The sequence below is a fragment of the Calliphora vicina genome, chromosome 4 (assembly GCF_958450345.1).
Source record: "Calliphora vicina chromosome 4, idCalVici1.1, whole genome shotgun sequence".
Classification (NCBI taxonomy): Eukaryota; Metazoa; Arthropoda; class Insecta; order Diptera; family Calliphoridae; genus Calliphora; species Calliphora vicina.
The window spans coordinates 112017522-112031821 of NC_088783.1; the positions used below are offsets into that span (position 1 = coordinate 112017522).

Below are 14300 nucleotides of genomic sequence, written 5' to 3' on the forward strand. Positions count from 1 at the left end.
ATATATATTCTGGATCCTTATACATAGCCTATTAAGCCATGTCCGTCTGTCTGTTGAAATCAATTTTCTGAAGACCCGAGATATCTTCGGGATCCAAAACTTCAAGAATTCTGTTAGACATGCTTTCGAGAAGTGTCCTATTTAAAATCAGCAAAATCGGTCCTCAAGTGGCTGAGATATGGGGAAAAACCAAGACAACCTCGATTTTTGACCTATTTTTGATGTATATATGGATTACTAAGTCATTAATATAGACAATATGGATATCTAATGATAGATATTTCAAAGACCTTTACAACGACGTATATAAAAAAAATTATTATCGGAAAAATTATTTTTTAACCCGAATTTTTTTTTTCACCAGAAAAAAATTTAAAAAAAAAATAAAATTTAAAATAACAATTTGAAAAAAAAAAAATGTCAAAAAAATTATAAAAAACTTTGAAAAAAAAATAAATTTTGTTTACCTAAAAATATTTAAAATTTGTATTTTGAAGTATGATTAGGTGAAGGGTATATAAGATTCGGCACAGCCGAAGTCGAACAACTCTTTCGAGAAGCACCGAACACTTCTAGAAGAAAAACAGCTCGTAAAGTTAAATGATCTGATTTAAAATTTGATGAAGGATATATTAGATTCTACACAGCCAAATATAGTTTTCTTACGTGTTATTTTATTATTTTGTATTGCTTTGGATTTAAATTCTATTATTTATCTAATGTAGCCCACTTTTATTTATCCACTTAATAAGCCTCACCCCCTTTTTTCCTCTGCTACCTTAATTTTATTTTTAATCCTTTTTGGTTTTCAAACAACTTTAATTCCCAGAATTTTATGCTTCACTGCTCTTTAAATTTCAAAAACAAATGTTTCCCCTTGCTGTTGTCATAACAGTACAGATATTTAGTATATTTTTCTGGAGCGTGTCTCTTCTAATTTTCATCAGTTCATTGGAATTAATGTTAATGAAACTATTTGTTTTTGTAGTACAAGTATTTATGCTAAATAATGTCTGTGTTTATGACCAAAAACAAACAAACAAATAGAATGAAACATTGTCTGTCTAGCAATGTCCTGCTTTATTTTTCTTATTATTTACTTTGGTTTAATGATGAAACTACACGATATTTATAGGATTTCTATCCAAATCAGCTATTGACTTAGTGAAACGGATGTTCACCAGCTCATTTGCATTTGGTTTTTGTGCTTGTTTTTGTTAAAAAAGGAAAAGGAAATTTCTGTTGTTGAGTGGGGGGGGGGTGGTAGAAGTACATTGAAAAATAAGAAATTAACCCTTAAGTGTGTAAACCAGCCAATTGTGGAACATTCCTCCTTTTACCGCCATGATGAAAGACCTTTTCCGTTTGTAATTTCTACATTTTCGATTCAGCCATGTCCATATGTATGTTGAAATCAGCTTTCCGTTGCCCCTAAATAACTTACATACAAGATTCATACATCAATATATTGGTTATAGTGCCGGTTCAGTTGCTTTTTAAAATCGAGAAAATCGGTCCACAAATGGCTGAGATATAAGCAAAAAACCAAGACTACCTCGATTTTTAAACTATTTTTGATCTAAAGCTGGATGAGTTATTAATATAGGCAATATGGATATCTAATGATAGGTATTTCCAAGACCTTTCCAATGACATATATAACGTCTTAGTAGTTTGGACCTACAATGGGTCAAAATCGAGAAAACGTAGTTTTTAACCCGAATTTTTTTTTTCACCAAAAAATATTTTCAATCTTTTTCTTAAGGTCCCTCTTTGGATCTCTAACTTGTTTTTACATGTTTCTAGTTTATCACTGTTGTTTTTAAATGCCTGTCTCTATACGACCCCAGTGACCTTTTGAGGGTTAATCTGTTAAATAACCAAAACTGTTGGTTAACTAGTTGCCAGGGGCTAAAGAATTTACTTCATCTAATTACATTATTTACATCAAGTTTAAGTGTTTCTCTTGTTGTTTCATGTTTTATATTGTGGCTTCAACTTCTTTTGCTCGCTTTTAACGGGAGATAAACTCAGTTTCATGCTGTTGTTTAAGGAAAAAAACCCAAAACATCAGCAAATTTTATACTTGAATAAATTTTGCCAAAAGAAAAATCGACTAAAAGCTTCATTAACAAATTGTTTAATTTCCATCATCTCTCAACAAAAAAAAAAATACAAATATTTTTATTGAATGTAAAATGCTACTCAACAATGACTATATAGATTTTCACACGCATTTTTAAATCATTAAATGAAGAAATTTTCAACTGGATCATATAATCATTGGAGGGAAATGGTAAATGTTTTAAAATGCTCTCCTCCAGAATCATATTCTTAACAATGATGTCATGCTGGAAATAAACAGAAAAAAATTCTCTTAATTGAAAATCAAGGGAAGTCATCTTAAATAAACAACTTACATCATAAGGACAGGTATGATTAATATTGCTGAAGTGCGATAAATCCTGCACCAAAGTCTTCCAAAATAGAAAACGATTTGAGTTCTTCATAAAAAGGCAAAAATCAAAGGTGTCATTATATAAAAACGGGCGAAAATCATGACTCTTGCGAAACAATTGGGCGCTCAGCTGTAATTTTTAAAAAAAATTAATAAATTTTCTTCCCCCACATTTCACCTCAACTTACCGTTATATTGTTCAAAGGTCTCTCATGCAAATTCACATTTATATTCAGAGCTATTTTATCCCTGCCCACGGCCTTCAGCTGGCATAACTTGAACTCGGCATAACTCTTATCATACGCCTGGCATTCCAATTTGGTGAATTTAACAATCATGCAGTTTTGCAAAGCTAAACTCTTAATAAATATTAAACAGATTAATAAATACCTGTATTCGTTTTGAAAATAAAACATTTTTTTTTAAGAAAAAATTTTGAAAATATTTAATGCGATTTGTTTAAAAGGTTATATAAAACTCATGACGAATTTAAGCTTATTTGGTTTTTTGAAAAACAATTACAATTTTGGTTGCTCAAGCATTAAGATTTAGTGATATTTTAAAAATAATTAACTATTGGCTCATTATTGGGCTACTAAGTAACAGTAAACGTTAAAACTATGATAAAATTAATTACAAACTAAATCATGTTAAACGAATAATCGTTTAAATTACAAACGATTAATCGAATATTTAATCGATTATTCTTTTCTTGCTTAAAACTAGCCAGAGAATAAAAGTATTTAACAAAATTAATTTAAAAAAAAGTTAAAAAAATATTAATCGATTAATCGAATAAAATATAACCGAATAATTTCATGAATATAATTCCAAGCAAATAAATAATAAACGCCTATAAAAAAAATAATTCACAATTCCAGGAATTTTTAGAATATTTTTAAATATTAATCGAATAAAATATTAACTATTAATCGATTGAAATAATACCGATACATCGAATATTTCAAATTAGCTTGCAAAATACAATCAGACGATGTAAAAACATGTTTTTGGAAATTTAAAAAAAAATTAAATATTAATCGATTAATCGAATAAAATATTAACGATTAATCGATTAAAATAAAAGCGAATATTCGAATATTTCAGAAACAATAGTGAAAAAACTTTGACCGAATTTAAAAAAAAAATTCAAAAATTAATCGATTAATCGAATAAAATATTAACGACTATTCAACTAAAATAAAACCGATTATACGAATATTTGAGAGAAAAAAAAAAGATTTTTTTAATTGTTAGAAATTTGTTTCAATATTCGAACGATTATTCGAAAATTTTAAATCGATTTAACGAATAAATTCAACTCATTTATCGAATATTTAAAATCCATTTAAAAGCTTTTTCAATATTAATTGATTAATCGAATAAAAAAATTAACGATTAATCGATTAAAATAAAATCGACTATTCGAATACTTCAGAAACAATAGTCAGAAAACTTTGACCGAATTTAAAAAAATTTCAAAAATTAATCGAATAAAATATTAACGATTATTCGACTAAAATAAAACCGATTATACGAATATTTGAGAGAAAAAAATATTTTTTTTAATTATTAGAAATTTGTTTTATTATTTATCGATTAATCGATTAAAATGACAACGATTATTCGTAATTTTTAAATCGATTTAACGAATAAATTCAACTAAATAAATTTATCTAATATTTAAAATCGATTTAAAAGATTTTTCAATATTAATTGATTAATCGAATAAAAAAATTAACGATTAATCGATTAAAATAAAATCGACTATTCGAATATTTCAGAAACAATAGTGAGAAAACTTTGACCGAATTCAAAAATTAATCGAATAATCGAATAAAATATTAACGATTATTCGACTAAAATAAAACTGATTATTCGAATATTTCAGAGGAAAAAAAGATTTTTTTTAATTATTAGAAATTTGATTCAATATTTATCTATTAATCGATTAAAATAAAAACGACTATTCGAAATTTTTAAATCGATTTAACGAATAAATTCAACTAAATAAATTTATCGAATATTTAAAATCCATTTAAAAGATTTTTCAATATTAATTGATTAATCGAATAAAAAATTAGCGATTAATCGATTAAAATAACAGCGATTATTCGAATATTTCAGAAACAATAGTGAGAAAACTTTGACCGAATTTAAAAAAAAATTAAATATTAATCGAATAAAATATTAACGATTATTCGATTAAAATAAAACCGATTATTCGAATATTTCAGAGAAGAAAATAAGATTTTTTTAATTGTTAGAAATTTGTTTCATTATTTATTAATCGAATAAAATTAAAACGATTATTCGAAAATTTTAAATCTAATTAAATCTAATTAGAATCGATTTAGAAGATTTTTCAATATTAATTGATTAATCGAATAAAAAAATTAACGATTAATCGATTAAAATAAAACCGATTATTCGAATATTTCAGAAACAATAGTGAGAAAAAATAGCTTATTTTAATTCGGTCAATTAAATATAAGCTATTAATCTAACAAAAACGATTATTCCGATATTTCAGAACAGAATAAGAAAAATTTAACCAATTAATCAAATAATTTAAATTGAATAATCTGATATATTAAACGATTAAAACAAAGCTGATTATTAACCGAATACCGAATTAAATTTATTCGATTATAAGAATATTTTAAATCGATTAATCGAATTTACTTAATCGATGAATCGAATATTTCAAATAAACTTATCGAATAATCTAATTTTCTTAATAAATTAATCAAAAATACCGAATTAAATTTATTAGATTAATGCAAGCGAATCAATAATAAACACGAATAAAAAAGATAATTTAAAAACACAATTCCAGGAATTTTTAGAATATTTTTAAATATTAATCGATTAAAATAATACCGATTAATGGAATATTTCAAATTGGCTTGCAAAATACAACCAGACGATGTAAAAACATATTTTTTTGAAAATTTAAAAAAAAATTAATCGATTAATCGAATAGAAAATTAACGATTAATCTATTAAAATAACAGCGATTATTCGAATATTTCAGAAACAATAGTGAGAAAACTTTGACCGAATTTAAAAAAAATTTCAAAAATTAATCGATTAATCGAATAAAATATTAACGATTTTTCGACTAGAATAAAACCGATTATCGAATATTTCAGAGAAAAAAATATTTTTTTTAATTATTAGAAATTTGTTTCATTATTTATCTATTAATCGAATAAAATTAAAATGATTATTCGAAAATTTTAAATCGATTTAATCGATTCAATTAAATAAATTTACCGAATATCTAGAAGCGGATTAGAAGATTTTGCAATATTAGTTGATTAATCGAATAAAAAATTAACAATTAATCGATTAAAATAAAACCGATTATTCGAATATTTCAGAAAAAATAGTGAGAAAACTTTGACCGAATTCAAAAATTAATCGAATAATCGAATAAAATATTAACGATTATTCGACTAAAATAAAACCGATTATTCGAATATTTCAGAGAAAAAAAAAAGATTTTTTTAATTGTTAGAAATTTGTTTCATTATTTATTAATCGAATAAAATAAAAACGATTATTCGAAATTTTTAAATCGATTTAACGAATAAATTCAACTAAATAAATTTATCGAATATTTAGAATCGATTTAGAAGATTTTTCAATATTAATTGATTAATCGAATAAAAAAATTAACGATTAATCGATTAAAATAAAAGCGATTATTCGAATATATCAGAAACAATAGTGAGAAAACTTTGACCAAATTTAAATAAATTTCAAAAATTAATCGATTAATCGAATATAATATTAATGATTATTCGACTAAAATAAAACCGATTATTCGAAATTTTCAGAGAAAAAAATGTTTTTTTTTAATTGTTAGAAATTTGTTTCATTATTTATTAATCGAATAAAATTAAAACGATTATTCGAAAATTTTAAATCTAAATTAATGAATACATATGTATATTCAGTTAAATGATATCGAATACTTAGAATCGATTTAGAAGATTTTTCAATATTGATTAATCGAATAAAATAAAATAGATTATTCGAATATTTTAGAAAAGATTAGTGAGGAAACTTTAACCAATTTAAATATAAGCTATTAATCGAATAAAAATTATTATTCCTATATTTCAGAACAGAAAAAATTAACCAATTAATCGAATAATTTAAATTGAAAAATCTGATACATTAAACGAATTAATTGAATATATTTAATTGATAAATCGTAGTTTTCAAATAAATTAATCGAATAATCTTATTTTCTAATAAATTAGTCAAATATTTTAAATCAATTAATCGAATTTTTAGAAAAAATTTTAATATTAATCGAATAAAATATCACTGATTAATCGATTAAAATGAAACCGATTATTCGAAAATTTCAGAATGAAATAAAAACATTTATTTTTTTGAATTGTTAAAATTTTTAATAATTAATCGATTAATCGAATAAAATATTTGTGATTAATCGATTAAACTAAAAGCGATTATTCGAATATATCAGAATGAAATAAATTCTTTTATATTTTTGATTTGGTAGACAGTTTTTATTATTATTCGATTAATCGAATAAAAAAATTAACGATTAATCGATTAAAATAAAAGCGATTATTCGAATATTTCAGAAAATAATAGTGAGAAAAGTTTAACCATATGAAATATGTAGAATGTGTTGATCTAATCTGATTCATTAATCGATTAAAACTGAAGGAAAACTTGACCACGCCCACTTATTTCAATTTATCTAAAATCGGAAAACGGCTGCACCTATGATAATTTGTTGTTAAATGTTCGTAGTAAAATTCGTAAGAAAAATTTACCACGCCCACTTTTTTTCTAAAATCGCAGAACGCTCATATTTCTGACCAAAAATTAGTTTTTTATATAAAAACTCAAAATATCTAAATTCGCTAATAACTTGGGTTTAATTAAGAAAAGGAGCTCGATCAGTGATCACTCATATTTCTCACCAAAAATCGATTTTTTTTATATAAAAACTCAGATTTTCAAATAAATTAGTCGTATACTTTAAATCAGTTAAACGATTGTTTAGGCAAAATTTTAAATTCGATTTAAATTAAAACCGATTATTCGAATATATAAGAATGAAATAAAAAACATTATTTTTCTTTTTACTACTAATCGAATAATCGAATAAAATATTTTAAAAATATAAATCGATTAAAATGAAACCGATTATTCGTAAATTTTAATTTAATCGTTATTCAATTACACATATTTATCGAATATTTTGAATCGAATTAGAAAATTTTTCAATATTAATTAATTAATCGAATAATGATTTAACGATTAATCGATTCATATAAAACCGATTAGTCGACTATTTCAGGAAAAAATATTATGGAAATTTTAACCAAATTAAATAAAAACTATTAATCGAATAATTTAAATCAATTAATCGAATAATTTAATTTTCTAATAAATCAATAAAAAATCATTTTCAATTTTAAATCATTTAATCGTATTTGCGATAAATTTTTAATATTAATCGAATAAAATCTTACTGAATAATCGATTAAAATAACTGCGATTATTCGAATGATGTTTTGTTATTTGTTAGAAATTCTTTTAACTATTAATCGATTAATTTAATAAAATATTAACTATTAATCGATTAAAATGAAACCGATTATTCGTAAATTTAATTTAATCGATATTCAAATATTGCACCTTTATTTGTTGTTGTCTTTGAAGGTTTGAATAAAATTAACGGGGTTTTCCAATAAACCGATTATTCGCTTAAATAATACACCGAAAACTATTTATTGTTCTGAAACTATCGCTGTTTGTTAATCAGCAACTTTTCGGTTAACAAACCTCTACCATTTAGTTTCAATTACAATCATAATCAGTTAATTGTAATTGTCATTTAACCATAAATAATTTGCGTAGCTAAGTACCAATTTTATGGTCTATCTCGTTCACTTCAGCTCCATAGTTGAACATGAGAACATCAATTATTTTAAAACTATTTCTATTTTTAAATAGTCTGCTCTCAATACCCGGATACCTAATCAAATTTACCAATTTAGAATGTCACGTTATCGATAAGGAATATGCGAACATACAGCAGTGTCGCCTAAAAGTGGTGGATCGTAATAAAGTTTCGCTAAATGTCCATTTAGGAATGTTGCAACTTCCTTTAAGCAATATAACGGTAAGTTATTAGATACTTCGATTTAACGAATTTATTTTCTATATTTTTATCAGATCGGTGGCCAACTGTTGCGCAAAAGTAATGATTATCGTCCCTTTCTTTACAACACCACGGCGGATTTTTGTAGTTTTGTTAAAAGTGGCCATAGATTTTTATTCTGGAAAATCTTATATGACATTATACGGCCGTATACCAATGCCAATCACACTTGTCCCTATAATGTAAGTTGATTTGTGTTGTATTTATTTAGTAATTTAATGCAAAAATTCTTCTTTACTTCTCTTAGGACGATCTGATTGTGAAAGATTTGCTTCTGAATGAAAATCTTATGAAACTTGTGCTATTTCCCACAGGCGATTATATGCTTCGTTTATACATGTATTCCTTCAATGATCTTAAGGTTAAGGCAAATGTTTATATTGCTATAAAAGAATATTGATTTGATAATATGTTTTTCACATTTAATTTGCTACACGTTTTTTATAAAATAAAATGCACGCAAGACTGAATTACTTAATTAGCCTCTACATTCTCGCCCATTGTCTTGTCTATATTATCGTCCATATAATCCCCCATAATATCGTCTACAGTCTCGTATATAAAGTGGTCCACATACTACTTGGAACAAATTTAGTTATTAGATGACCCAATAGTTGGATCTAACATACTGAATACCGATTCATAACTATGAAAAATCAGAGAAATAGTATCGTATATAGAATCGTATATCGTCTCGTTTATAGTCTCGTCTATAGTCTCGTCTATAGTTTCGTCTATAGTCTCGTCTATAGTCTCGTCTATAGTTTCGTCTATAGTCTCGTCTATAGTTTCGTCTATAGTCTCGTCTATAGTTTCGTCTATAGTCTCGTCTATAGTCTCGTCTATAGTCTCGTCTATAGTCTCGTCTATAGTCTCGTCTATAGTCTATAGTCTCGTCAATAGTCTCGTCTATAGTCTCGTCTATAGTCTCGTCTATAGTCTCGTCTATAGTCTCGTCTATAGTCTCGTCAATAGTCTCGTCAATAGTCTCGTCTATAGTCTCGTCAATAGTCTCATCTATAGTCTCGTCTATAGTCTCGTCTATAGTCTCGTCTATAGTCTCGTCTATAGTCTCGTCTATAGTCTCGTCTATAGTCTCGTCTATAGTTTCGTCTATAGTCTCGTCTATAGTCTCGTCTATAGTCTCGTCTATAGTCTCGTCTATAGTCTCGTCTATAGTCTCGTCTATAGTCTCGTCAATAGTCTCGTCTATAGTCTCGTCTATAGTCTCGTCTATAGTCTCGTCTATAGTCTCGTCTATAGTCTCGTCAATAGTCTCGTCTATAGTCTCGTCAATAGTCTCATCTATAGTCTCGTCTATAGTCTCGTCTATAGTCTCGTCTATAGTCTCGTCTATAGTCTCGTCAATAGTCTCGTCTATAGTCTCGTCTATAGTCTCGTCTATAGTCTCGTCTATAGTCTCGTCTATAGTCTCGTCTATAGTCTCGTCCATAGTATCGCCTATAGTCTCGTCAATAGTCTCGTCAATAGTCTCGTCTATAGTCTCGTCTATAGTCTCGTCAATAGTCTCGTCTATAGTCTCGTCAATAGTCTCATCTATAGTCTCGTCTATAGTCTCGTCTATAGTCTCGTCTATAGTCTCGTCTATAGTCTCGTCTATAGTCTCGTCAATAGTCTCGTCTATAGTCTCGTCTATAGTCTCGTCTATAGTCTCGTCTATAGTCTCGTCTATAGTCTCGTCTATAGTCTCGTCTATAGTCTCGTCTATAGTCTCGTCAATAGTCTCGTCTATAGTCTCGTCTATAGTCTCGTCTATAGTCTCGTCTATAGTCTCGTCTATAGTCTCGTCAATAGTCTCGTCTATAGTCTCGTCAATAGTCTCGTCTATAGTCTCGTCTATAGTCTCGTCTATAGTCTCGTCTATAGTTTCGTCTATAGTCTCGTCTATAGTCTCGTCTATAGTCTCGTCTATAGTCTCGTGTATAGTCTCGTCTATAGTCTCGTCTATAGTCTCGTCTATAGTCTCGTCTATAGTCTCGTCTATAGTCTCGTCTATAGTCTCGTCTATAGTCTCGTCTACAGTCTCGTCTATAGTCTCGTCTATAGTCTCGTCTATAGTCTCGTCTATAGTCTCGTCTATAGTCTCGTCTATAGTCTCGTCTATAGTCTCGTCTATAGTCTCGTCTATAGTCTCGTCTATAGTCTCGTCTATAGTCTCGTCTATAGTCTCGTCTATAGACTCGTCTATAGTCTCGTCTATAGTCTCGTCTATAGTCTCGTCTATAGTCTCGTCTATAGTCTCGTCTATAGTCTCGTCTATAGTCTCGTCTATAGTCTCGTCTATAGTCTCGTCTATAGTCTCGTCTATAGACTCGTCTATAGTCTCGTCTATAGTCTCGTCTATAGTCTCGTCTATAGACTCGTCTATAGTCTCGTCTATAGTCTCGTCTATAGTCTCGTCTATAGTCTCGTCTATAGTCTCGTCTATAGTCTCGTCTATAGTCTTGTCTATAGTCTCGTCTATAGTCTCGTCTATAGTCTCGTCTATAGTCTCGTCTATAGTCTCGTCTATAGTCTCGTCTATAGTCTCGTCAATAGTCTCGTCTATAGTCTCGTCTATAGTCTCGTCTATAGTCTCGTCTATAGTCTCGTCTATAGTCTCGTCAATAGTCTCGTCTATAGTCTCGTCAATAGTCTCGTCTATAGTCTCGTCTATAGTCTCGTCTATAGTCTCGTCTATAGTTTCGTCTATAGTCTCGTCTATAGTCTCGTCTATAGTCTCGTCTATAGTCTCGTGTATAGTCTCGTCTATAGTCTCGTCTATAGTCTCGTCTATAGTCTCGTCTATAGTCTCGTCTATAGTCTCGTCTATAGTCTCGTCTATAGTCTCGTCTACAGTCTCGTCTATAGTCTCGTCTATAGTCTCGTCTATAGTCTCGTCTATAGTCTCGTCTATAGTCTCGTCTATAGTCTCGTCTATAGTCTCGTCTATAGTCTCGTCTATAGTCTCGTCTATAGTCTCCTCTATAGTCTCGTCTATAGTCTCCTCTATAGTCTCGTCTATAGTCTCGTCTATAGTCTCCTCTATAGTATCGTCTATAGTACGTCTATAGTCTCCTCTACAGTCTCCTCTATAGTCTCCTCTATAGTCTCGTCTATAGTCTCCTCTATAGTCTCGTCTATAGTCTCCTCTATAGTCTCCTCTATAGTCACGTCTATAGTCTCCTTATGGTCTCCTCTATAGTATCGTCTATAGTCTCGTCTATAGTCTCGTCTATAGTCTCGTCTATAGTCTCGTCTATAGTCTCGTCTATAGTCTCGTCTATAGTCTCGTCTATAGTCTCCTCTATAGTCTCGTCTATAGTCTCGTCTATAGTCTCCTCTATAGTATCGTCTATAGTACGTCTATAGTCTCCTCTACAGTCTCCTCTATAGTCTCCTCTATAGTCTCGTCTATAGTCTCCTCTATAGTCTCGTCTATAGTCTCCTCTATAGTCTCCTCTATAGTCACGTCCATAGTCTCCTTATGGTCTCCTCTATAGTATCGTCTATAGTCTCGTCTATAGTCTCCTCTATAGTCTCGTCTATAGTCTCGTCTATAGTCTCGTCTATAGTCTCCTTATGGTCTCCTCTATAGTATCGTCTATAGTCTCCTTATGGTCTCCTCTATAGTATCGTCTATAGTCTCGTCTATAGTCTCCTCTATAGTATCGGCTATGGTCTCGTCTATAGTCTCGTCTATAGTCTCGTCTATATTCTCCTCTATAGTCTCCTCTATAGTCTCCTCTATAGTCTCGTCTATAGTCTCCTCTATAGTCTCCTCTATAGTATCGGCTATGGTCTCGTCTATAGTCTCGTCTATAGTCTCGTCTATAGTCTCGTCTATATTCTCCTCTATAGTCTCCTCTATAGTCTCGTCTATAGTCTCCTCTACAGTCTCCTCTATAGTCTCCTCTATAGTCTCGTCTATAGTCTCGTCTATAGTCTCCTCTATAGTCACGTCTATAGTCTCCTTATGGTCTCCTCTATAGTATCGTCTATAGTCTCGTCTATAGTCTCGTCTATAGTCTCGTCTATAGTCTCCTCTTTAGTCTCCTCTAAAGTCTCGTCTATAGTCTCCTCTATAGTCTCGTCTATAGTCTCCTCTATAGTCTCGTCTATAGTCTCCTCTATAGTCTCGTCTATAGTCTCGTCTATAATCTCGTCTATAGTCTCCTCTATAGTCTCTTCTATAGTCTCCTTATGGTCTCCTCTATAGTATCGTCTATAGTACGTCTATAGTCTCCTCTATAGTCTCGTCTATAGTCTCCTCTATAGTCTCGTCTATAGTCTCGTCTATAGTATCGGCTATGGTCTCGTCTATAGTCTCGTCTATAGTCTCGTCTATAGTCTCGTCTATAGTCTCGTCTATAGTCTCGTCTATAGTCTCCTCTATAGTCTCGTCTATAGTCTCCTCTATAGTCTCGTCTATAGTCTCGTCTATAGTCTCCTCTATAGTATCGTCTATAGTACGTCTATAGTCGCCTCTACAGTCTCCTCTATAGTCTCCTCTATAGTCTCGTCTATGGTCTCCTCTATAGTCTCGTCTATAGTCTCCTCTATAGTCTCGTCTATAGTCTCCTCTATAGTCTCGTCTATAGTCTCCTCTATAGTCTCGTCTATAGTCTCCTCTATAGTCTCGTCTATAGTCTCGTCTATAATCTCGTCTATAGTCTCCTCTATAGTCTCTTCTATAGTCTCCTTATGGTCTCCTCTATAGTATCGTCTATAGTACGTCTATAGTCTCCTCTATAGTCTCGTCTATAGTCTCGTCTATAGTATCGGCTATGGTCTCGTCTATAGTCTCGTCTATAGTCTCGTCTATAGTCTCGTCTATAGTCTCGTCTATAGTCTCGTCTATAGTCTCCTCTATAGTCTCGTCTATAGTCTCCTCTATAGTCTCGTCTATAGTCTCGTCTATAGTCTCCTCTATAGTATCGTCTATAGTACGTCTATAGTCTCCTCTACAGTCTCCTCTATAGTCACGTCTATAGTCTCCTTATGGTCTCCTCTATAGTATCGTCTATAGTCTCGTCTATAGTCTCGTCTATAGTCTCCTCTATAGTCTCGTCTATAGTCTCCTCTATAGTCTCGTCTATAGTCTCGTCTATAGTCTCCTCTATAGTATCGTCTATAGTACGTCTATAGTCTCCTCTACAGTCTCCTCTATAGTCTCCTCTATACTCTCGTCTATAGTCTCCTCTATAGTCTCGTCTATAGTCTCCTCTATAGTCTCCTCTATAGTCACGTCTATAGTCTCCTTATGGTCTCCTCTATAGTATCGTCTATAGTCTCGTCTATAGTCTCGTCTATAGTCTCCTCTATAGTCTCGTCTATAGTCTCGTCTATAGTATCGGCTATGGTCTCGTCTATAGTCTCGTCTATAGTCTCGTCTATAGTCTCGTCTATAGTCTCGTCTATAGTCTCGTCTATAGTCTCGTCTATAGTCTCGTCTATAGTCTCCTATATAGTCTCGTCTATAGTCTCGTCTATAGTCTCCTCTATAGTATCGTCTATAGTACGTCTATAGTCTCCTCTACAGTCTCCTCTATAGTCTCCTCTATAGTCTCGTCTATAGTCTCCTCTATAGTCTCGTCTATAGTCTCCTCTATAGTCTCCTCTATA

At 30.4% G+C, this 14300-nt stretch overlaps 2 protein-coding genes across 2 annotated transcripts; one reads left to right on the forward strand and one right to left on the reverse strand.

Annotated features, from left to right (window-relative positions):
- Nucleotides 1-2201: 2201 nt before the first annotated feature.
- Nucleotides 2202-2796, reverse strand: LOC135958682 (uncharacterized). The gene is made up of 3 exons (XM_065509573.1): nt 2647-2796; nt 2421-2588; nt 2202-2351 (listed from the first exon to the last, which is right to left on the reverse strand). Exons 1-3 carry the CDS (start codon nt 2794-2796, stop codon nt 2202-2204), a joined length of 468 nt encoding a protein of 155 aa, XP_065365645.1.
- Nucleotides 2797-8423: 5627 nt separating this feature from the next.
- LOC135958683 (uncharacterized) lies at nt 8424-9075 on the forward strand. The gene is made up of 3 exons (XM_065509574.1): nt 8424-8636; nt 8690-8857; nt 8923-9075. The coding sequence occupies exons 1-3, from the start codon at nt 8424-8426 to the stop codon at nt 9073-9075; spliced, it is 534 nt and encodes a 177-aa protein (XP_065365646.1).
- Nucleotides 9076-14300: the final 5225 nt, after the last annotated feature.

Excerpts from the sequence above, each read along its gene's own strand:
- LOC135958683 (XM_065509574.1), top strand. The coding sequence starts at position 8,424 with ATGAGAACATCAATTATTTTAAAACTATTTCTATTTTTAAATAGTCTG. Across the intron at positions 8,637-8,689 it reads TTCCTTTAAGCAATATAACG|ATCGGTGGCCAACTGTTGCG; the intron begins GTAAGTTATTAG and ends TATTTTTATCAG. Across the intron at positions 8,858-8,922 it reads ATCACACTTGTCCCTATAAT|GACGATCTGATTGTGAAAGA; the intron begins GTAAGTTGATTT and ends TACTTCTCTTAG.
- LOC135958682 (XM_065509573.1), bottom strand. The coding sequence starts at position 2,796 with ATGATTGTTAAATTCACCAAATTGGAATGCCAGGCGTATGATAAGAGT. Across the intron at positions 2,589-2,646 it reads GACCTTTGAACAATATAACG|CTGAGCGCCCAATTGTTTCG; the intron begins GTAAGTTGAGGT and ends TAAAAATTACAG. Across the intron at positions 2,352-2,420 it reads ATCATACCTGTCCTTATGAT|CATGACATCATTGTTAAGAA; the intron begins GTAAGTTGTTTA and ends GTTTATTTCCAG.